This window comes from Hibiscus syriacus, unplaced genomic scaffold (assembly GCF_006381635.1).
Source record: "Hibiscus syriacus cultivar Baekdansim isolate YM2019G1 unplaced genomic scaffold, ASM638163v2 tig00112491_pilon, whole genome shotgun sequence".
Lineage (NCBI taxonomy): Eukaryota > Viridiplantae > Streptophyta > Magnoliopsida > Malvales > Malvaceae > Hibiscus > Hibiscus syriacus.
The window spans coordinates 1026735-1048719 of NW_024063344.1; the positions used below are offsets into that span (position 1 = coordinate 1026735).

Genomic DNA, 21985 nt, shown 5'->3' on the forward strand with positions numbered 1-21985 from the left:
CAAGATTGAAACACAAAATGGAATCATGAAGGTGTTTCGTGGAGCGCTTGTGGTGCTGAAAGGAGAAAAGATAACAATAAACTTGTATATGCTGAATGGAGAGACTTTGTTAGAAGCAGAAGCCTCTGTTGCCTCATGTAGTTCAGATTCTGCAATGCTATGGCATCAGAAACTTGGACACATGTCAGAACAAGGAATGAAAGTCCTTTTGGAGCAAAACCTACTTCTAGGCTTAACAAAGGTAACACTTCCTTTGTGTGACTATTGCATAACAAGTAAGCAGCACCGGTTGAAATTCAACAAATCAAATTCTAGAGGCAAAAGTGTTCTAGAATTGGTTCACTCTGACGTATGGCAAGCACCAATTACATCCCTAGGTGGAGCAAAATACTTTGTCTCATTTATTGAAGACTACTCTAGAAGATGTTGGGTGTACCATATTAAGAAGAAGTCAGACGTGTTTTTAACTTTCAAAAACTTCAAGGCGCGGGTGGAACTTGATTCTGGAAATAAGATCAAGTGTTTCAGAACAGATAATGGAGGAGAATACACAAGCGAATAATTTGATGACTTTTGCAGGAAAGAATGCATCAAAAGACAGTTTACAGTGGCGAACACTCTTCAACAAAATGGAGTGGCAGAGCGGATGATCATAACTTTGTTAGAAAGAACAAGAGCAATGTTAAGGGATGTAGGCCTAGAAAAAGCATTCTGGGCAGAAGCAGTCAATACTTCCTGTTATTTGGTGAATCGAGCTCCATCAACTGCAATAGAGCTGAAGACACCAATGGAGATGTGGACTGGTAAACTAGCTGATTATTCAAACCTCCATATATTTGGAATTATTGTGTACGTGATGTACAACTCCCAAGAAATCTCAAAGCTGGATCCAAAATCCAGGAAATGCAAATTCTTGGGGTATGCTGATGGAGTCAAGGGGTATCGCTTGTGGGATTCCACTGCCCACAAAGTAGTCATCAGTAGGGATGTTATCTTTATAGAAGATAAGCTACAAAGAAAATAAGATGATGATAGCGCTGAAAAGTCAGAGACTATATAGATACATGTGGAAAAAGAGGTTGAACAAGGAGATTCTTCTGAAGCATAACCAACACATGATGAACAAGAACCAGAGAGTTTTGAAGCTCCAACAATTCGTCAATCAGATAGTGTGAGAAGACGTCCCAATTGGCACTCAGATTATGTTATAGAAGGAAATGTTGCATACTGCCTTTTAACAGAGGACGGTGAGCCATCAACATACCAGGAGGCAATAAATAGCTCAGATGCTTCACTGTGGATGATGGCGATGCAAGAAGAAATCAAAGCCCTTCATAAAAATAATACATATGACCTTGTGCCACTACCACAAGGAAGCCAATTGGTAACAAATGAGTCTTCAAAATCAAGCGAAATGATGACGATCAAGTGGAGAGGTATCGTGCAAGACTGGTGCTCAAAGGATATGCTCAAAAAGAAGGTATTGATTTCAATGAAATTTTTTCTCCTGTGGTTCGACTAACAACAGTTCGAGTAGTCTTGGCAATGTGTGCTACATTGAACTTACATCTAGAGCAGGTAGATGTTAAAACAATTTTTCTTCATGGAAATCTTGAAGAATAGATTTACATGCTCCAGCCTGAAGGTTTTGAAGAAAAAGAAAAGAAGAACTTGGTTTGCAGGTTGAACAAATCTCTGTACGGTCTAAAGCAGGCGCCGAGGTGTTGGTATAAGAGATTTGATTCCTTCATTATGTGCCTTGGATACAACAGACTTAATGCAGACCCTTGTGCTTATTTCAAGAGGTCTGGTGATAACGATTTTGTTATATTGCTGTTGTATGTGGATGACATGTTGGTTGCAGGACCCAACAAAGATCATATTGAAGAATTGAAGGCACATATGGCTAGGGAATTTGAAATGAAGGACTTGAGATCAGCAAACAAGATTCTAGGGATGCAAATTCACCGAGACAGAAGTAATAGGAAGATTTGGCTTTCACAAAAGAATTACTTGAAGAAGATTTTGTCACAATTCAACATGCAAGATTGTAAGCCAATTTATACCCCTCTTCCTATTAACTTCAAATTATCTTCCAGTATGAGTCCTAGCAGTGAAGAAGAGATGATGGAGATGTCTCGAGTACCGTATGCATCAGCAGTGGGAAGTTTTATGTTCACTATGATATGCACAAGACCATACATTGCACAAGCAGTGGGAGTGGTTAGTCGGTACATGGTGAATCCAGGCAAAGAGCATTGGAATATAGTAAAGAGGATCCTTAGATACATCAAAGGGACCTCAAATGTTGCATTATATTATGGAGGATCAAACTTACTTATAAATGGGTATGTCGATTCTGACTATGCAGGGGGATTTGGATAAAAGCAAATATACTACAGGATATGTGTTCAAAGTTGTTGGTGGAGCTATAAGCTGGGTTTCAAAATTGCAGTCAGTTGTGGCTACATCCCAACAGAAGCAGAACATGCAGCAGCTACACAAGCTAGTAAATAAGCAATTTGGTTGAAGATGCTATTGGAGGAGCTTGGGCACAATCAAGAGTATGTCTCTATGTTTTATGACAGTCAAAGCGCCTTGCATCTAGCAAGGAATCCAACATTTCATTCAAAGACAAAAACACATACGAGTTCAATATCATTTCACTCGTGAAAAGGTGGAAGAAGGGACGGTAGATATGCAGAAGATCCATACCAAAGACAACATAGCAGATTTCATGACGAATGCGATAAATGCCGATAAATTTACTTGGTGTCAATCCTCTTATGGCCTGTTAGAGACGTAAGCAATATAAAGGTACAAGATAAAAAGAATGATGTAAAGATGTGATTGTTCTAATCAAATCTTCAAGTGAGAGATTGTTGACAATCCACTGAAAATGTGGAAAACAAATCCACCGAAAGTAACAAAATTAATTGTCAAAAATTAGGTGCAGGAAATGTTGAATTTTGAAGTGGTAACATCACAAAATTTAGCCATTAGACTTTAGGGTATTTACAAGATTAGTCATTAAGTTTCAACTATAAATACCTAGCTTATTTAGCTTCAAAATCATCCCAAAGCATTCTAGCTTTCTTCCAATACTAGAGAGAATTTAGAAAGTTTCTTGAAAGTTGTTTTCTCCTATTTATCAAGAGAGAATTATCATTGTTTTCTCATTGGTAGATCGAGAGAAGTTGTAATTCCTATTTTCTCATAGAGAAATTCTTCTACCGTTGTCTGTGGTTTTTACACTGTATTATTTAGGGGTTTTCCACGTAAATTTTGTGTATCTTTTATCTTCATTTTTATTTTCTCAAATTATCAGTTGCGATTTTGCTCTATCCGATAGCCGTCTTCCGCAACACAAATTACGACTAACAATTAAAAAGAAAATTAACAAAAACCAAAACATCCAACAAATTCATATAAGAGATGTCAAAAGTAAAAGGAAAAAACAGTTTATTTATCTTAATTAACAACGAAATACAACTTTGAAACTAATTGCATGTTGGAATTAAACTAAAGGATAAGAAGTTTCAAACTTTATTGAAATTCAACGTGAGAAAAAAAGACCCAAACCTCAAAAAGTCATTTTTTCCTCTGTTTTTCTGATAGAAAAGGGAAATCAAAGAAGAAGAATGCAACAACTCTCTTCGTAAAGCTCCAAAGCAAGCTAGCGGGGAGAAGCAAGCTAACGGGAAGAATGCAACAACTCTCTCCAAATCGAAGAAGATGTAATGTTTTCCTTTGCAGAAGCAAGCTAACGGGGAGAAATGTATTTTAGCCAACGGGGATGTGAATAAACAAATATATAAGGGAGATGGGGGGCTAACATTCCCAGTAAAACAGAACAAAAATATCACTGTTGGTATTCAACTTTTACTCTCACTTGGGAATGTGACCCATCCAAACTTGGGTATCTTAACCAGGAAAAAAAGATTCCTCCAAGGAATGAAATAATCCGTGAACCAAATGTGGCCTTAGGTTTTTAATTCTTTATCATATTGTATCTGAACAGTGTAAATGAGACGAGATAAATTGTGAGTTATCTGAATTCGATTTAGTCAAAGTTTTATAAATATTTGATTTGAATAAACTCAACTCGAGCTCGAATTTGACTCGAAAAACTTATGAGCAACTCAAAAAATAATATATTAAAATTTTATTTTTTTAAAAAAATTATTAACAATATTAACATTTATGTGTTATTTTAAAAAATATATATATAGTATAAGATTTTCATGTACTTTAACTTCAAGTTTGAGTTCAATTTTAAATTTTAACTGAATTAAATTAAATTTTTTTGTTTTATTTTAAGCTTTAATTCATGGTTTTAAGTTCAATTCAAACTTAAAAAATCTAGGTTCGCGAGCTTTTAAACCGAGTTGAGCTCAACAAAACTCAAACTTGACTCGACTTGTTTAGAACCCTATGAGGCTTAAGATAGAAGAATCATAATTAACAATGCAATTAGAAAATGAGAATTGAAATTAAAATTTCAAGTAAAAGTATAAAATATTTTTTTATTAAATTAAGCATTTAAAGTTACCGACTTTTATATTAAAATATTTTGTATACAATAATGCATATAAACTTTTAAAATTTCAGATAAAATATAATATATTTTTAATATATATATATAAGGAAAAAAATAAATATTTTTAATGTTTATATAACTAATAATAACTTTAAATACTAAAATATTATTTAAATAAAAAATAAAAATATACTTTAAATACTAAAATATAATTAAAATATTCAAATAAAAATAATACTATACTTTAAATTAGGCCTGTAAATGAACTGAACGTTCAGCGAACCTTTTATGAACCGTGCGGCGGGAAGTTCGTTTATTTATTAAATGAACGAACATGAACAAGATTTTGCGTTCGTTTAATTAAATGAACGAACATGAACAAAGAGATCGTTCGTTCATTTACGTTCGTGAACGTTCGATTATATTTTTCGTTTATGTTCGTTCATTTATGTTCATTTATGTCCGTTCATTTATGTTCGAACAGATGACAAGTTGAATATGTTACGAAGATTATTGAAGTTGTTTGGATTTCAAGAAAATTGTTTTGTTGAACAAATTAACTTCAAGACTTTATTATGTTCATATAGCTTATTTATGATTTATGTATATTTTTGTCGTATTCAAACAAATTAACTCTAAAGTTGCAGGTATATTAATGAATTTTAAGTTGTTATTCTTGTTGTTTACTTTTTTTTACATTCATTTGTTGTGTTCGAATAAGTTTATTTTTTGTATTTGTGTTGTTCGTTTATATTCGTTTATTGTGTTCGTTTATGTTCGTTTGTGTTCGTTTATCATTTAAATGAACGGACATGAACAAGCTATATTCCTTAATGAATGAACATTTAACAAAAAAAAATGTTCGTTTATTTATTAAATGAACGAACATAAACATACATTCGTTCGTGTGTGTTCGGTTCATTTACCGGCCTACTTTAAATACTAAAATATAATTAAAATATTAAAATAAAAACAATACTATACTTTAAATACATATTTTTTCTGCAATAATTTAGTGGTATAGAAGTGTGGAGAGGGGACCCTATAAAGGATGAAAAGCAAAGGAGTGTGGATAAAACGTGAGTTTCATGAGCCAATCATATTTCGGAAAACAAAATCAGAATCCTCTCTCTTTCTCATTCCCCAATCCCATCCGCCAATCCTGCATTTCAATATCATAAGTTAGTCACTCCAAATTTCCCACTTTTTCCACCCAACACGAAGCTTTAATTGACCCGACCCATCAACTCTCATTTTCTGCCTATAATTTCGTACCCATTAAACAAAGTCCCCTTACCCTGAAGCCTTTCCATTTTTTTTTCTGGGGAAAAATACCCATTTAAGTTCACGCTCTGCTTCTCTCTTTAATTTGGGTTTTTGGTTCGTGAACTTTCAGTCTTTTATCAGAACCATGGCGGTTTCTTCGACTCTTTTCGGGGCTAAATGGGAGCGTTTGTTGGTCAATTCTTTCTCATCGCCGTCGGCTTCTTTGCGGGCTTATTCTCTTTCTCAGCATCAAATGAATGTCTTTTCCAAGCCTAATCGTGGAAGGAAGGGCATGGGTCAGAGGATTGGTGGAGTGAGACGTGAAGTTGCTCAATCCGACGTCATTAACGAAGGCGGAAAAATCGATCCTTCCAAGGCTTCGGCGATCTCCGCTATTGAACAGCTCAAGACTTCCGCAGCTGACAGTGAGTTTACCTTTGATTTCCTCCAACTTATATTCGTTTCCCCCTATCTTTCACTTGTTTTGGCTGAATTTTGTGTCATTCAGTTTTAGATTTAAATGTGAATGGTAATTTGATGAATTGCTGCTTAATGTGATGAATGAAAATGTTTAAATTTTTTGAAGCGGATATGTTTGACCAGTTCACAATCTTTAGATATTTGGAGCATCAATTAACAAGGAATGGCAATTGAGATTTTTTTTAAAAACACACACACACACACACAAGATAAAATTTTTAGATTCTTGTATTTGGTCTATTTGTATAGTTTTATTCTGTATGAGCTAAACAAAACTATTATTGCAAAAGAATTATGGCTTTATTTCTACCTACTACTCATGCATTTGCTTGCTTTTGCATTTGTTGGTTGATGGGGAAAACAAAATTAAACTTTGAGGTTTGCTTTATAAACACCTTGCAATTGTATCAATCAAACCATCATCAATCTCCTTCTTGTGAAGTTTTGGATTTGAAGAAGAGGGATTAAAGCTATGTTACTGGGACTGGGTGTAAGTGTCAAACATGGGATATGTTCAACTTTTGTTTTTTTCCTGAATTTTTCGTGTATTTAGAGGGTGATCATATCCCCATTCCCATGTCTTAGTATTTGTCAGTCACGAGTTCTTCAAGAAAAAAATGAAGAGTTGGAGCAACATAGAAGGAAAATGTTTCCGTGAACATACTATTAATACTGATAGTCACTTGCATGGGCTTCCCTCTTTTGTCAACTCGCTTAAATCGGCATAATTTCATGCCTTCAATGTCTGGAAACTTCTAGATTTTAAGAACAAAAATTTAGACACGGGACCCTTTTATCTTCAATTACAGTACTCTAATTCACAGTATTCAAGGGCTTTTCTGGTATTTTAATCAAATGTATATTACATAATCCTTTTTGCAGAATATAAATGTTAATTTTCCTCACAATCTTGCTATTGGCCCATGGCAGGATATACAAAGGAAAGGAGCAGCATTGTGGTCATAGGGCTTAGCATTCACACTGCACCTGTGGAGATGCGTGAGAAACTTGCCATTCCGGAAGCAGAATGGCCACGAGCCATTGGGGAATTATGTGGTTTGAATCATATCGAAGAGGCTGCTGTTCTTAGCACCTGCAACAGGATGGAAATATATGTTGTGGCTCTATCACAGCATCGTGGTGTCAAAGAAGTAACTGAATGGATGTCAAAGGTACAATACTCTTTGGATTCTATAGCTTGTGATATTTACCTCTATGAACACTTAAAACGTGGCAGTAGTTAAAGTAAATGCAATTTGGTTGCAGACTAGCGGTATCCCAGTTTCAGAGATTTGTGAGCACCGGTTTTTGTTGTACAACAAGGATGCTACACAGCACCTCTTTGAAGTATCTGCTGGTCTTGACTCTCTTGTTCTTGGAGAAGGTCAAATTCTTGCGCAAGTTAAACAAGTTGTCAAAGTTGGGCAAGGTATTGTTGGCTTCGGAAGGAACGTTAGTGGGCTGTTCAAACATGCAATTACTGTTGGGAAACGGGTCAGAACAGAGACTAACATTGCTGCTGGGGCTGTTTCTGTCAGCTCTGCTGCTGTTGAACTGGCTTTTCTGAAGCTGCCCGAGTCCTCACATGCTACGGCTCGAATGTTGGTTATTGGAGCAGGAAAGATGGGAAAGCTTGTGATCAAGCACTTGGTGGCAAAAGGTTGCACCAAAATGGTTGTTGTTAACAGAAGCGAGGAGAAAGTCGCAGCAATCCGTGAGGAGATGAAAGGTGTTGAGATTATTTACAGACCCCTTACAGACATGCTCGCTTGTTCAGCTGAAGCTGATGTGGTCTTCACTAGTACTGCATCAGAAACCCCATTGTTTTTTAAAGAACATGTCAAGGACCTCCCGACTGTCAGTTCTGAAGTTGGGGGTTTAAGGCTCTTTGTTGATATCTCTGTTCCACGAAATGTGGGATCATGTGTCTCAGAGGTTGAAGGCACACGACTGTACAATGTCGATGACCTGAAGGAGGTTGTAGCTGCCAATAAAGAGGACCGACTACGAAAAGCAATGGAAGCTCAGGCCATTATTGCTGAGGAATCAAAACAGTTTGAAGCATGGAGGGATTCACTGGAAACTGTTCCAACCATCAAGAAGTTGAGAGCCTATGCAGAGAGAATTCGAGCTTCAGAGTTAGAGAAATGCTTATCGAAGATGGGTGAAGATATCCCGAAGAAGACAAGGAAGGCAGTGGATGATCTCAGCCGGGGAATTGTGAATAAACTTCTCCATGGTCCAATGCAGCACCTGAGATGTGATGGTAGTGACAGTCGAACTCTGAGTGAGACCCTCGAGAACATGCATGCACTTAACAGAATGTTCGGCCTGGAGACAGATATATCTCTTTTGGAACAAAAAATTCGAGCCAAGGTGGAACAAAACCAAAAGTAAGTGTAAAATATAGAATCTCTCACTTCGCAATCAATTACACTTCCTCACGGTCGATTTGAGGTTCTTATGAGTTGGGGGTATCTTTCAATTCATAATTTTGTGTAATTTAGACTCTTGTGCAATCTCATTTGGCTTCACACTCTTACAACATGCTTGTTGGTGCTCTTTCGGCTTTGTCGTGTGCAGTATGAAGTGAGCTTGAAGCGTCTATCATTCATCTGTAGAATGTACGATATCTATTTGAACAACATCATTGTAATTAACTCACTACTTATTTTAATATAGAGCTGGAATTTTCTGTGAGTGTACTTATTCAGATTTTTCTTATTACTGCATAGCTACAATTAGTTTGTGAAGTCTACCCAAAAACGAATCAGGGCAGGAACGACAATCTAGAAAAAGATATATTTATCTAAAAACTGCATTTAACGTTTGATTAAATAGCTATTTTAATCTATATTATTATTTTTGAAATATTTTGACATCTAATGTTTCAGTTTAGGATAAACAGTGCTTTAACATTTGATTAAATAGTTACTTCAATCCTAACATCTTTTGGAGCATTTTAATCTCGACATTTTATTTTAGGACAAAAAAATTCCTATTTTTAAATGTTAACTGTTTGTTGACTAATGATTTACATCCAAAAATGGATCTTTCTTCCTCAAAACAAAACATTGGGATCAAAATGACAAAATAAAAAAAAAAGATCAAAATGACTATTTAAACAAATTTTTTGTCAGTATAACTACTGGTTTTACCGACGAACTACGTGGGAAAATGGACTACATATCCAGTGACATTAAAGCTACGTGTATACCAAGCAAACCGTCAAGTTGACTGATTTGGTTGGTTTTATTAATAACAAAGCCCAATCGATTTAATACCGATTAATTATTTTAAAAAAAACTAAAAAGTATATATATATTACATGTTTATGCTATATTTTAAATATCTAAAATAATTAAAAATAATATATAGTGATGGTGGAATTTTATAAAGACATCAATGGAATCACTCGAAAACACTTATTTGGGCTTAAAAAAGACTTGATTAAAAGGCTCATATTGTTTATCACTACAAGTGAGGACCAGGTCGGTTGATATTAGAACATTGTTGAATTCTGGGCTCTATCCAGTATTTCTAATTCAGTATGGGCTAACTAAAAGACTCTGGCTTGTGTTCTAAGACACAGGCTCCCCACTCACTGTTATTAATAACCCTTTTGAGAAAGTTGATCAGGAACCAACCTGAGCTGCACTTGTCCCACAGGTCAAATGAACATTGTGTGGAGGGTTAGGTGCAAACAGGTGTCTCCACGGCAGACAATTTCGTGACTACTGAATTCCTTTTAAAGCCAAATGGCTGATATATTGTTATAGACCTTTGGAGTCACATTGACAACAGTAAGATTCCCAGAAGGATTCCCTGACTGTATAATAAACCCAAACACATTAAAGGTCCATGAAAACCACATGGTTCATCAAATTTCGGATTATGGCTCAACCCCCCCCCCCAAGCCATCGTTTTTCACCAATAATGCCGATAGAGACTTCACAATAGGACCATTTATTTTTGTCATTTGGCATCAAACGATATTATCACCGAAGACAATCCGGCAACAGGTTGGAATCCAAGGACAACCGAGTGAGAAAGCGAGAAGACGCGCAGGTTCGTTGTAACCACCAGTTGCCCTAGTATGTCATTATAAAACCTGCAATATTTTTGGGTCCATGATGTTTTTTATTCGTTTTGGGACAAGATAAGAATCGTACTCTTTGTCATTAGTTGGCTAATAACACTGATTGCGCGGCTGAAAGGACTTGCAAACTAAGGCAAATTGTGATTGGTTTGGTGTTCTGGTTTAAATTGCATGAACACCATCGATCAGTTTGAAACAAAATTCACTGCCGATTTCGGTTAACAAGTCATGCTAAATAGTATAATGTAAACACCTTGATACGAGTCTTTTTGATTTGGTAATTAGACGGGGCTATGATTGTATTATTTCACGATTTATTTTAGGCTTGCCCTGTTAAATCTTTCATGCTAGGAGTTTCTACTTTTCCTGCAGGGATTTTGGGATTTTACAAAATCCAAAAACATGAAAATCTTTTTGGGTCCCCTACTCATTTCCCATTTCCAAGGTGCGTGTGGTTCACGAAACGTAAGATTACCAGTGGGAATAAAAGATTACCCGGGAATAGGATTACTGGGAATGTTGTATTTGACCAAATTATCCTTATTATATATTTGTATAATATTACAAGTTGGAAAATATTTATATATTTTCTTTAAAAAAAAAATTAAATTCATAAAATTTATATAATTTTTTTACAAAATTAAAAATATAAAAAATGTTTAATGAAAGTGTAAAATTTTATTTTAACCCCTGAACTTCATATAAAATTTTAATTAAAGATTTTTTTGTAAATCTAAAATAGTTTAAGGATAAATTTGTAATTTAACCTTCGTAGGATTTTTATTACTTAATGACAGAAGAATGATATTTTTGGGGGGAAATTTAAGGGCATTTTAGTCCAAAACGTCATTAAATGTTATAATACCTAAGAAAATGGAGGTAATGACATTCCTGGTAATATATCTAAAAAATTCCACTATTGATGATAAAACATTACCGGAAATAACATTCCCGACCAACCAAACGGGAGAGTGTGGATTTCATTCCCCGGGAATTACACATTCCCCATCCAAACGGCTTCAAAGGTTTGAAAGAGCTACTTACCTTTGAAAAGCACTAACCTAAAGGGCTTAGGGCTCTCCCTATAAAGCTAAGAACCCTAAATATTATTTTCCTTTCAACAAGGTTTTTTCCCTCGTGGAAAACCCATTTTCCCTTGGTTCTCAACTTCAACAAAACCGCAACTTTTCGGCTTTTCCCATTGAAACACATGAAGGAAAAAAGAAAAGAAAAAACACATGTACTTCATAACTATAACAAGAAACATCCCTGTTCCTAAAGCGAAGGCAAACGTGGACCTTCCCTTCCTTGGGAGCTGCCCACATGACTTGTGCTAGTGTTAAGCTAAGGCTAAGAAAAGGAAAGCCTTGAGGTAATGGAACCTACATCTATGCCCTTTAACATGTCTGATCAGTTTTGACTAATAATAAAAATTAGTTACAGGGTCAACACAATATCTCATTTGTTGACAGACCATTTCAAAAGTTGTCTTAATAATATAAATATAATATACTTATCACATGTAATATACTAATATGAATGTCAGAAAAAATAATGGGCATTGGTGAAGCCCATCATAGAACTTACAAAGGGAAATAGGTTATAATTCAGGGAAAAATAACAAATAGAAATAATGAACATAAGAGAATATAATAACAAGAAAATGATTCATTCATCATTGTCATTTCCAAGTCCAAGCTATGCCCCAATCATTCTTCTGAAACCACCAAAAGGACTACTTTTACTATATAAAGTGAACAGAAGAATAACATCCCAAATACTAATTATTACATGAAAAAAGGCAATTATCCCAACATTTACAACTTTTGAAGTTGATAATGGTGATGATGAAACAACAAAAATCCGTAAACTTCGTTCCTAAACAGAAGAAAAATGGAGATTTGAATTCAAGATCAAAAATAGATTTTTCTTAAAGCAACCCACCAATCAAATGCTCATGGCAGAAAGGCACGCGCCGTCGTTACCATCACACCCTTTCATAATATAACAACAATCTTTTTTTTGATGAAAGTAATAATTAGAGGGAGAAAAATAAACTAAAATCTAGCATTTTCGAAGCCGTGTAAATCGCCAACTCTAGTCAAAGACTTCTTCATGATTGCAACTTTAGCCAACTTCTCAGCCGCTCTCCAAGCCGATGAGGGCGTAAGTAGCTCTCCGTTTTCATCCATCACCACAGTAACCGACACTCTCTCTCTTTCCCTTCCCCTTTCCTTTTCCCTTTCATTCACCCTCCGCCGTTGGATTTCCATCATCTGCTGTTTCCTGCACTGCAGTTCCGCCAACTCAGCTTCTAAACATCTGACATATTCCTCAGCCGATGATGAATTTGACTGCATCAACAAGGCTCGAGCCGAGCCCAACAAATGGTAAGCACTTGTCAAGTCGTTACTGCACTCAATCAGCCTTCTCGCTTCGGCTACGGCTCGAATCGTGATGAAAAAGAATCTCAACTGTTCGATTTTGGTAGCCAATGATCGAACGTCGTTGGGCCAAGGTACGAGAAGCGTGTGATCTCTACCGTATACGATTTCTTGTGTGGCGGGATCCTTGTAGAGGGAGCGAACGCACATCACGTGGTTGGACACAGCCGCCGACGAAGTCGGAACTTTCAGTTCCAAGAGTAATTCCCTTTCTTCCTCGGCGTATAAATCGCCGAGCCGCACGGAGCTGGAAGTTAAAACAGTAGGCTTTCCACAGCATGAATAAACGGCTGTTATTTCAGCTGGTGCTGAGCCAGATGCAAAGCTGAGCTGGATTCTCAAATCTTGAACAACGACGCTCAATAACCCACCAACGCATTTAGCAAACGCATCCTCACTTGGCTCATGGCTGAACCCGCTGCTTTGCCCGAACCCGGACGCGTGAACCGGGATTTCAATGTGAGAAAAACGAGTGGACGACACGTGGCTTGAATGATGCCTTTGATAGGAAGCATTGGATTGGACTCTTTCGTCCTGACCGTCGGATAATAACATAATGCTAGCAACTGGATTTCTCTCCCTCCGATCCTCTAGCACTTTGGTTGCTTTCCTCAACGCATCGCCAACGCTAGTTCCTTGACCGCAGGTAAGGCGGTCAATAATGCGCCGAGCAGCTTTTTGACCCTGAGCCGTCATTCTCCGTAGAGGCAATAACCGTTTTGGAGTAGCCGAGAAAGCGACGATTGAAAGCCTATCACCCGAGCCGAGCGAGGAAATAACTAAACGCATCGCGCGTTTCAACATCTGGAGTTTAGCACCGGTCATGCTTCCGCTCACATCAAGAACTGTAACCAAATCGATTGGCGCCCGATGCGAAGGGTCCAAATGTAAATTTGAATTGCTACTATTCCTCGAATAAGCTAATATTTTTGTAGGGGGAGGTGGGGCCTTGATTTTTAAAACCACGGCGTAAGTTTCGTATCCACGGCCCACTGAAATGACCGCCGTTTCGGGAGACAATCTGGCCTGGACATTCCTCAAATCACGACCGTTGAATGAGAGCAAGTCATCAGATTTGACGGTAGACGAGGAGTTGGGATTAACGAAGAACCCTTGGAACTCCTCAACGTCCTCTTCTTCTTGTTCGATGATTTCATCGGCCTCTGGAATGGGAATAAAACGAGCACCGGCGGTTGGGGAAAGCAATGGTTCATCGTCGTCGTAGGATCTTAAATCTGATGTTTTTGCTTTGGGTTTGGGTTTGGGTTCCGGCTGATGGACAATTCTCGGTGAACAAGATTCGATGATCTTTTTATCTTCAATTCTCGGGGAGGTGTTTTCGATCAGAACGGTGTCATTTTGAGGAGTCGAGTTTTTGTGGATGGAGAGAAGAGGAACATCTTTCCAGGTGGTATTACAAACAGGGCAAATGAGGGAATCATGTTTGCGAACATGAGCAGCTATGCATGGGAAATGAAAGGCGTGTGAACATTCAGCTGTGTAAATGGCCGTTCCTTGACCTGTCTTCACGCTGTTTAAACAGATTCCACAACTACTCTGCAAAATTTTTTAAAAAAATCAAAGCTTTAGCTTATACACCAGCAAACATTCAGTATTAAGATACATTCCGCATATTTTATATTACTTACCCTGAACTTGAAGCTGTTGCGGAAAAGTGAGAGCTTGAGAGGGGAACGAGGAGAGGAAGGATTTGAGGAGAGAATTGGCTTAGGATTTTTAGTGGCTGCTCTAGGTGTGGATTTGCATTGGAGGGTGGGGCTTTCACTAGTTGAAGACGGTTCAACGGTAGTGCGGCAACGGAGACTGGGGCTAGGAACTGCTTGCGATTGAAAACGAGGAGTAGAAGGGTTACTTCCGGTAGAAAAAAAGCTTAGCTTGGAACAATTCCTGGGACTTGGACTCTGTTGCCGCTGCTTGTCTAAAACAGTGTTTTCTGGTTCTCTAGGGATTGTAGTGCAAAAGGCTCTTCTCCAACCAGTGCCCATATTTCAGTGCACTTCAATAAGAGGAAAAACAAGACTTTAAGCTCTGAATAAAGACACTCTGTTTTTCGTTTTCCTTTCTTTTTCGTTTCTCGCTGGTCTTTTATCTCTAAGTCCACCTTTGTTTATCTCTAAGGTTTCAACAGAAAAGGGTAGGATTTAAAGCTTAAAGATACGAAGCGCAAGAAATCAAATGCGACAGAACAGAAGACTTGAGATCTACTGCTCCTTGTGTCCTTTTCTGCCTTTTTTTTTTCTCTGTTTGCGAAAATCCAGAGGTAAGCTTTACTCTCACAGAATATATATGCATTGGAAATGGTAATTTTATGGAATTTTAACCAGTTTAACCGGCACGTGTTTGTTGATTTTTCACGTTACCGGTCAACGATCACCTCCCCCCTCTCCCTTCTCCTTTCTGTCTCCACCACGTTATCTCCCTTCTCCTTTCATGGCTCCATGCACATTGTATATCGCTCACTTCACGCGCCAACCTTAATGCGTGAGGTGGAATCACGGTACTTTCTCAAAGTACGTGCCCTTCCCTCGCCCTACCCGAGAGTATTAATGTTTTCAGAGTAGAAAGAAATAGGCCACTTCGGCTCTGGGTTTATATGTTATTCATGCATGATTCACATATACGGTAGGTGTCAGAGGATATTATATTATATTGTTACAGCTTATTATTTGCATGTTCCGCATCTCATAATACTTCTCATCAGCCCTTATATTCCACTAATCTTAGCCGTTTATCAAGTTGAATCATTTGATAATGATGTGATGTGATATTTAATTTAACCACCTACCACACCATCATAGAACCCGAGTCTCATACTTATATTCCTTTTTGGGGTTTGAAAGAGATAAGAATGGAAGGAAGCTACGATGGCATCGGCAGGCTAGTCTAGAGTGCGTAAAATTCTTAGTGGTGAAATTAAAGATGGTTGATTGTCAATGTCAAATCTTGAAATATTTATTACAGTATCAAGTAGGTGGTGAAACACATTAATTGTATATGAAAAGAAATCAGAAAAAACATATAGAAAGACACTCATATGCCGGGATCCATCTGTAACAAGGTAATAGGTGTCAGTGGTTTGAAGACTATAGCCGTCCCTCCAATGCGCCCATTAGGGTTTGGGATTTCGATGAGGAGCATATTTTTTTTTCCATTTATAATATATAGATAATTGAAAAAATAGATTCTTTTGGTTTAGTTGATTTTAATGAGTTTCTGTTTAAAGGGTCAGTTTATTCAATTGTTTTTTATTTTTAAAATTATGAACCTAAATGATTGATAAAATTGATTTTATGTATTATTTTAAATATATTTATATTTTTATTAAATTTATTATTTATTGATTTTTATGGTTAAAAATATTTTAGTTAATTTAATTTTTAAAAAATATTTTTTGAAAAATACTAATGAATTTTAAATAATAAAAAATAAAGAAATTGATTTTGAAAAGTCAATAAATAATTTTGATGAGACATAAAGAGTAATAAATATATATTTTATAATTAACAAATTAAAGTATCTAAACCCAAATTTACATCTAATTAATTCAATCAGTTAACTAAATTAGCTGAAATTATATCATTTTGGTTAAGTTAAAATATAGTAATAAATATAATTAATTTGAAAAAAAATACAGAACTGAATGTATAAATCGTGTGTTCTCCCCTCACAATCACCATATGGACTCACTCCTCAATTATTATTTGCCTCTTGATGGGGATTGAATTTAAGAAATGATGCAAAATATTAAATATAAAACCATGCAAAGGCTCTCCTCCATAACCATGCAAAAGGCTCCATTTCTCCTCTACATCAACACTTGGGGGGAAAGAGTATTTAATTGCGGAATTAAAACTAACTCTGAGTGCGTAATAAATGAGATATGGACGTTAGCAAACCAAATTCCAAAGCCATGATAAATTGAATCACGGATTTGGTTCCTTCCCCAAAACAGCGTCACGCTCACAGAGTAAAACCGCTTCAAACAAGATTAATTTTGAATTTTATACTAATTCTTACGTGTATCCGACGAATGCAATTGGTCAATAACTGCGGCAGTTACGCGAGACCCCTTTTATTATCTCTTTACCAGTTGAGCAATGGTTTTAAAAAATGCGGTTAAAAAATACTTTTGAAAATTGATTTTGAGAAATATTTTTGGATTATTTAATAGCACTTTATTACTATTAAAAATACTTTTAAAAATATAACGGATCATTTTGGATATGATGTTATAAGTTAAAAATATATATTGAAATAAATTTTTAATCTTATAATATATAAAAATATATCAACTTAAATTTTGATAATATATAAAAATTATTCTTATTAATAAATAAATATTTTTAAATAATTATATGTATTCTATGAAAATATATAAAATTCAAAATAATTTTATATAAAAAATTTAATCCATAAATAATTTCTTATAATTATGTCTTGATAAGAAAAAAAATTAAGTTTATAAATTAGAAAATAAACACATTTTTCGCATCAAAAGCACTTTTGAAAAGCCATGGTGACGGGTCTAAATTTAACGCCGCTACCTAAACTTAACCCCTCTTTGGTGTGGTTGTTTTGTGCTTGTTAAAAATTCCCACTCTCATAGGGGCTGGTGAGGGAATCCTATCGATCTTAACCTCATCATTATTTTATTTTTTAATTATTTTTTAATCAAAGTTAGGCAAAGTAATTCCACTTTGTTTTGTTTTTTACTGCCTTCATTTTCTTGTGATACAGCATTTCGTGTGAAAAACACTGTATGTATCGATGTGTGCATATTAATATGCAATTGTTAATTGTAATTATTAGTTAGTGCGATTGTTATATTTTATTAGTTAATTATAATTATTATTAGCGCGATCGTTATATTTTATGAATTAATTAATTAAAATATAAAGTTAAACGATTTAAATTAAGTGAATCACTCAGATACTATATGCATCGGGGTGCGCATATTAACATGTAATTGTTCTATTTACAGATTACTTAATCAAATTGTTAAGATTAAATAATTTAAATTAATCCAACTAAAAATTGACAGTTAAAGCTACTGCTGCGAATTTTTACAAATAGTTAATCATCAATTAACAATATGTTATTAATAGAATAAATTGAGTTTAGAGAGTTGTTTCATGTTAGGCCTCTACAGTACTCTATTTAAATTAATCGATTAATATATTAGATATCAATAGTTATACTAAAATAATGATAATATATTTTTTAAGATGAAAAACACAAATATTGAAAAAGCATGTGTTATTTTTAAATATCAAATTAAAAATTTTAATGTCCATAACTCATCAAATGACTTCAGTGATAAAATAAAAGATTATTTTCCTTAGGGGTCCTGAGTAGGAACAATCACTTCTTTAACGTGTGTATTGTCAATAAATAAAAAAAATTCTCAACAAATACGACATTGTAATTATCATTTACTATTAAAAAATTACTGTCAAAATGAACAACATGAACCCGAGACCAAAGAGAATATAAATGATTAAAAATGAATAGTTTAATTAACCAACCACTTATTTATTAATTTATTAATTTAATAAATATATGATACAAAATAGTCAAATAGGCGTTGCTTCCATTTGACGTTCATTAAATATAATATATGATCTTCATATGTAAATTAAAATATTAAAATTCTAAACAAAATCGAAATAAGTACATTACTGTAAGTACCGAGGTAGTTAAAAGCTAAAAGCTCGGGGAACCTACCAGTTATTGAATCCCACGTAACAGTAATGCCATGTGGGATCGTTAAGTTTACGCTTGCAAAGTCAAACATATTTTGACTATCAAATTGGCCTTTGTTTGCTCTATACCTTTCTTCATCGCCATGCCATCAAGCAACGGGTTCAAAATTTTGAATATATATCACCGTTAAATATTTTATAATTATTTACAATATTTTATAAAATTCAATGAAATTTAATTTTTATTTTACATTATTTATAATATATATTATTATCCCTGTTCGATGCAAGTTTTTAATTTATTTTTCAAATTAAATTTTTTTTCCTGGAGCAACTACTTATATGCATAAGATAAGAAAGTTATATTGTACATGTCATATACCGAAATACACCATTAATGTGACCGACTGAAATGCATAACTAATTAAATTATCCTCATTAAGTAAATATTAAAAGGGTAAGATATGCCTTTAATACCTAAATTATCACTTTTGTTTCATTTTAATTCTTAAACTTCATTTTTTATTTCAAAATCACATTTAATGTTTAGTTTAAATTTTAATTTTTCATCACACCGTTAAAAACTTATCAATAATGCTAATATAGTATGACATGTGATTTTTGTTTTGTTTTGAAATCACCTTTCTCTTTCCCATTGACATTTTTTAATTACTTTTATTCAATCAATTAGATTGTGACATGTGTCAACATCTAGTATAAAATGAAACGAATCATTCTTGCTCCCAACATGAAATGAACCTAGGACATTTGCATGAGCTGCAAAGCACTCAAGCATTGAACTAAGTTAGTCATTTAGATATATTTCACCACGTTTTATATTTAACTTATATAATGGTGTCGCCACAAAATAAATATTTTCCAATGATTATAAGATTTGAATATGAGATATTTTAAATTAATAACTGAGAGATTAACCACTCAACTATAGTGTGAATTGTTTTTTATTATACCGAACTTAATATTTACTTATATCATTATTAAATTAAAAAAACTAATTTTTCATTTTATTTATAAATAAAAATTAATTAATATATATATATATATATATATATTTATAAAATTTATATTAAATCATTCTAAAAAAGTTATATTTAAAATATTTAAAAAATTATTTAATTGTTTATTATATTAAACTTAATACTTACTTATATCATTATTAAATTAAAAGACTTTGTTAACTATTTATTTTTAAGTAAATATTATAAATAATAAATAAACAATATGATTTTTAAAATTAAATATATTAGTCTTTTAATTTAATAATAATATAAGTATTAATTTCAATATAACAAAAAAAATTCATACCAGAATTGAGTGACTAAAATTTCGGTTATTATTAATTTAAAGCGTCTCGTATTTGAATTTTATAATTATCTGAAAATATTCATTTTGTGGTGATACCTTTATATAAGTTAAATACGAAATGTGGTGAAATTAACCTAAATTATTTGTTTAGCTCAATGGTTGAGTGTCTTGCATCTCATGAAATGTCCCGTATTCAATTCACGTTGGGAGCAAGAATGATTTCCTTCATTTTATCATTATGGTAATGACACATGTCACCGTCTAATTGAATGAATAAAATTAATTTAAAAAACTAACAAAGAAAGGTGATGTGAAAATAAAAAAATAAAAAAATTGACATGTCATGCCACATCAACATGAAAGTTAAGTTTTTAATGGCGGGGTGTCAAATTAAAATTTAAACTAAACGTTAAGTATGATTTTAAAAAAAATTAGACACTAAAATGAAACAAAAGTGACAATTTAGGTATTCAACATATAATTTACCCTTTTATATTTTTTGAATAAGGACAATTTAATCGGTGGTGTGTTCGATGTGTTGTATTCGTGGTGTATTTTAATATGTGACTACACTGTAAACTTATCCATATATGATATAATGTTTCAAATATATGCTATTACTATGTATTAATTAATTATATGAATTAGTTAACATTAAATTGATAATGTTATGAATTCGAGTTGGGTGTATATGTGTTGATAAAAGTTAAAAGATGAGACTGAAAGATCAACAATGGCCTGGAGAATTTTATTCGTCTTCACTATTTAACCCATGGCTTGATTTGTACAAAATGTTATTTAATACGATTATAAAATATATAATATATTGTTCTAAAACTAGTTTTTAATATTCTATTGTTTTTAAAGAACATATTCATCTATTACTATGTCTGTATTAAATTTAGATACAAAAGTCGAACAAAATTTGATCATTTAAATCTATATACGTAAAACTACCGTAATCTATTAATTTTCATATGGTCTAATGTTTTGTTACATACTATTTTAATGAAATATGTCGATATTTTTTTAACGTAACAAAAAGGTTAATGATTTGATAAGATCATATGTTTCATGGTCTTAATTTCCTGTCCTTGTGAAGAAAACTCCAAACCCTTATTTTCAATTTCCTTTTTCTTTTTTTCTTTTCTTTTTGGAGCTTAATTTATTCATATAATTACGTTATTTTTTCACTATATATATAATATAATCATTGAAGAGGCCAGGTCTAGAATAAGATAAATGAATCTGACTTTGTAAACTTCTCCGTCTCAAGATTTAGATCAATTAGTCCATCTAAGGTTTTCTATTCTTTTAAAAATGATTAATATTCTTTTGGGTTTCTAATCATGGGAGAGAGATTAATAAAATAATTATCTTTGAACAAACTAACATGATCAAACCCCCCCCCCCCCAACAGATATTAATAAAACTATATCAGATACCTACTTCTCAACCTCTAGCTCTAACTAATAATTACAAAACTAATTATTGTATTTAATTTCTTTAATTATGTGGGTTTTTGTATTTGGTTGAGATAGAAAATTGGGGCAAATGCCCACATATCACATGACCAGATTGGACAACCCATATGGAAAAGATCCCATCATTTGCTACCCCCCCCCCCATGTTGAGAACGGTTGCTTATAATTTTGATAATTTAATTAATATTTTATGTCAAAGCACCAAAAAGCCATCTTAATAAACTAATTTATGCTGTTGACTAAATATTATTTAGAGCACCTGTATTTGGTCACCCATGTTCAGTGTCTTATCAACCATCATTGAACTTTCCCTCTTTACCCTTTTATTAAATCCCTAAGCTACACTCTGATGTAAGAGAATACGTCTTTAAGATCGTACTTAATTTGAATCACATGGGAGAAGTGTACGTAAAATCATTCACCAAATCGTAAGAATTAATTGAATTCAGTTATTAAAAGAATGTTTATTTTTGGAGATTTTGGATTTAAATACAATATTTCAATGAATGTTTAAGTGTTTATTATCAAATGACTGATAAATTTTAAAATAAATATTATCTTATAATTACCCTAACTAATCATTGACCAAATCATGTAGTAATCTTTTTAACCTAATTTGGGAG

General features: G+C 33.8%; 2 protein-coding genes across 6 annotated transcripts; one reads left to right on the forward strand and one right to left on the reverse strand.

Moving 5' to 3' along the window:
- Positions 1 to 110: 110 nt before the first annotated feature.
- Positions 111 to 14956, reverse strand: LOC120180177 (E3 ubiquitin-protein ligase WAV3-like). 5 transcript variants are annotated; one of them, XR_005521669.1, is made up of 5 exons: positions 14479 to 14956; positions 12411 to 14386; positions 11057 to 11068; positions 5228 to 5235; positions 111 to 123 (listed from the first exon to the last, which is right to left on the reverse strand). XR_005521669.1 is itself a non-coding variant. In XM_039185559.1 (3 exons), the coding sequence occupies exons 1-2, from the start codon at positions 14833 to 14835 to the stop codon at positions 12443 to 12445; spliced, it is 2301 nt and encodes a 766-aa protein (XP_039041490.1). In that variant the 5' UTR covers positions 14836 to 14956; the 3' UTR covers positions 10959 to 10989; positions 12440 to 12442. The 5 variants fall into 5 exon arrangements, 4 of the variants coding, with proteins under 4 accessions (XP_039041490.1, XP_039041492.1, XP_039041491.1 ...); XM_039185559.1 differs by lacking the exons at positions 111 to 123; positions 5228 to 5235; positions 11057 to 11068 and adding an exon at positions 10959 to 10989 and having other exon boundaries at positions 12440 to 14386; XM_039185561.1 differs by lacking the exons at positions 111 to 123; positions 5228 to 5235; positions 11057 to 11068 and having other exon boundaries at positions 12271 to 12614; positions 12645 to 14386; positions 14479 to 14955.
- On the forward strand, positions 5612 to 8986 carry LOC120180179 (glutamyl-tRNA reductase 1, chloroplastic-like). Its single transcript, XM_039185562.1, has 3 exons — positions 5612 to 6231; positions 7217 to 7458; positions 7553 to 8986. Exons 1-3 carry the CDS (start codon positions 5952 to 5954, stop codon positions 8681 to 8683), a joined length of 1653 nt encoding a protein of 550 aa, XP_039041493.1. The 5' UTR covers positions 5612 to 5951; the 3' UTR covers positions 8684 to 8986.
- Positions 14957 to 21985: the final 7029 nt, after the last annotated feature.

Coding starts and splice junctions, on each gene's coding strand:
- LOC120180179 (XM_039185562.1), top strand. CDS start 5,952: ATGGCGGTTTCTTCGACTCTTTTCGGGGCTAAATGGGAGCGTTTGTTG. Junction 6,232..7,216: donor CAAGACTTCCGCAGCTGACA/GTGAGTTTACCT, acceptor GGCCCATGGCAG/GATATACAAAGGAAAGGAGC. Junction 7,459..7,552: donor TAACTGAATGGATGTCAAAG/GTACAATACTCT, acceptor ATTTGGTTGCAG/ACTAGCGGTATCCCAGTTTC.
- LOC120180177 (XM_039185559.1), bottom strand. CDS start 14,835: ATGGGCACTGGTTGGAGAAGAGCCTTTTGCACTACAATCCCTAGAGAA. Junction 14,387..14,478: donor GCAACAGCTTCAAGTTCAGG/GTAAGTAATATA, acceptor AAAATTTTGCAG/AGTAGTTGTGGAATCTGTTT.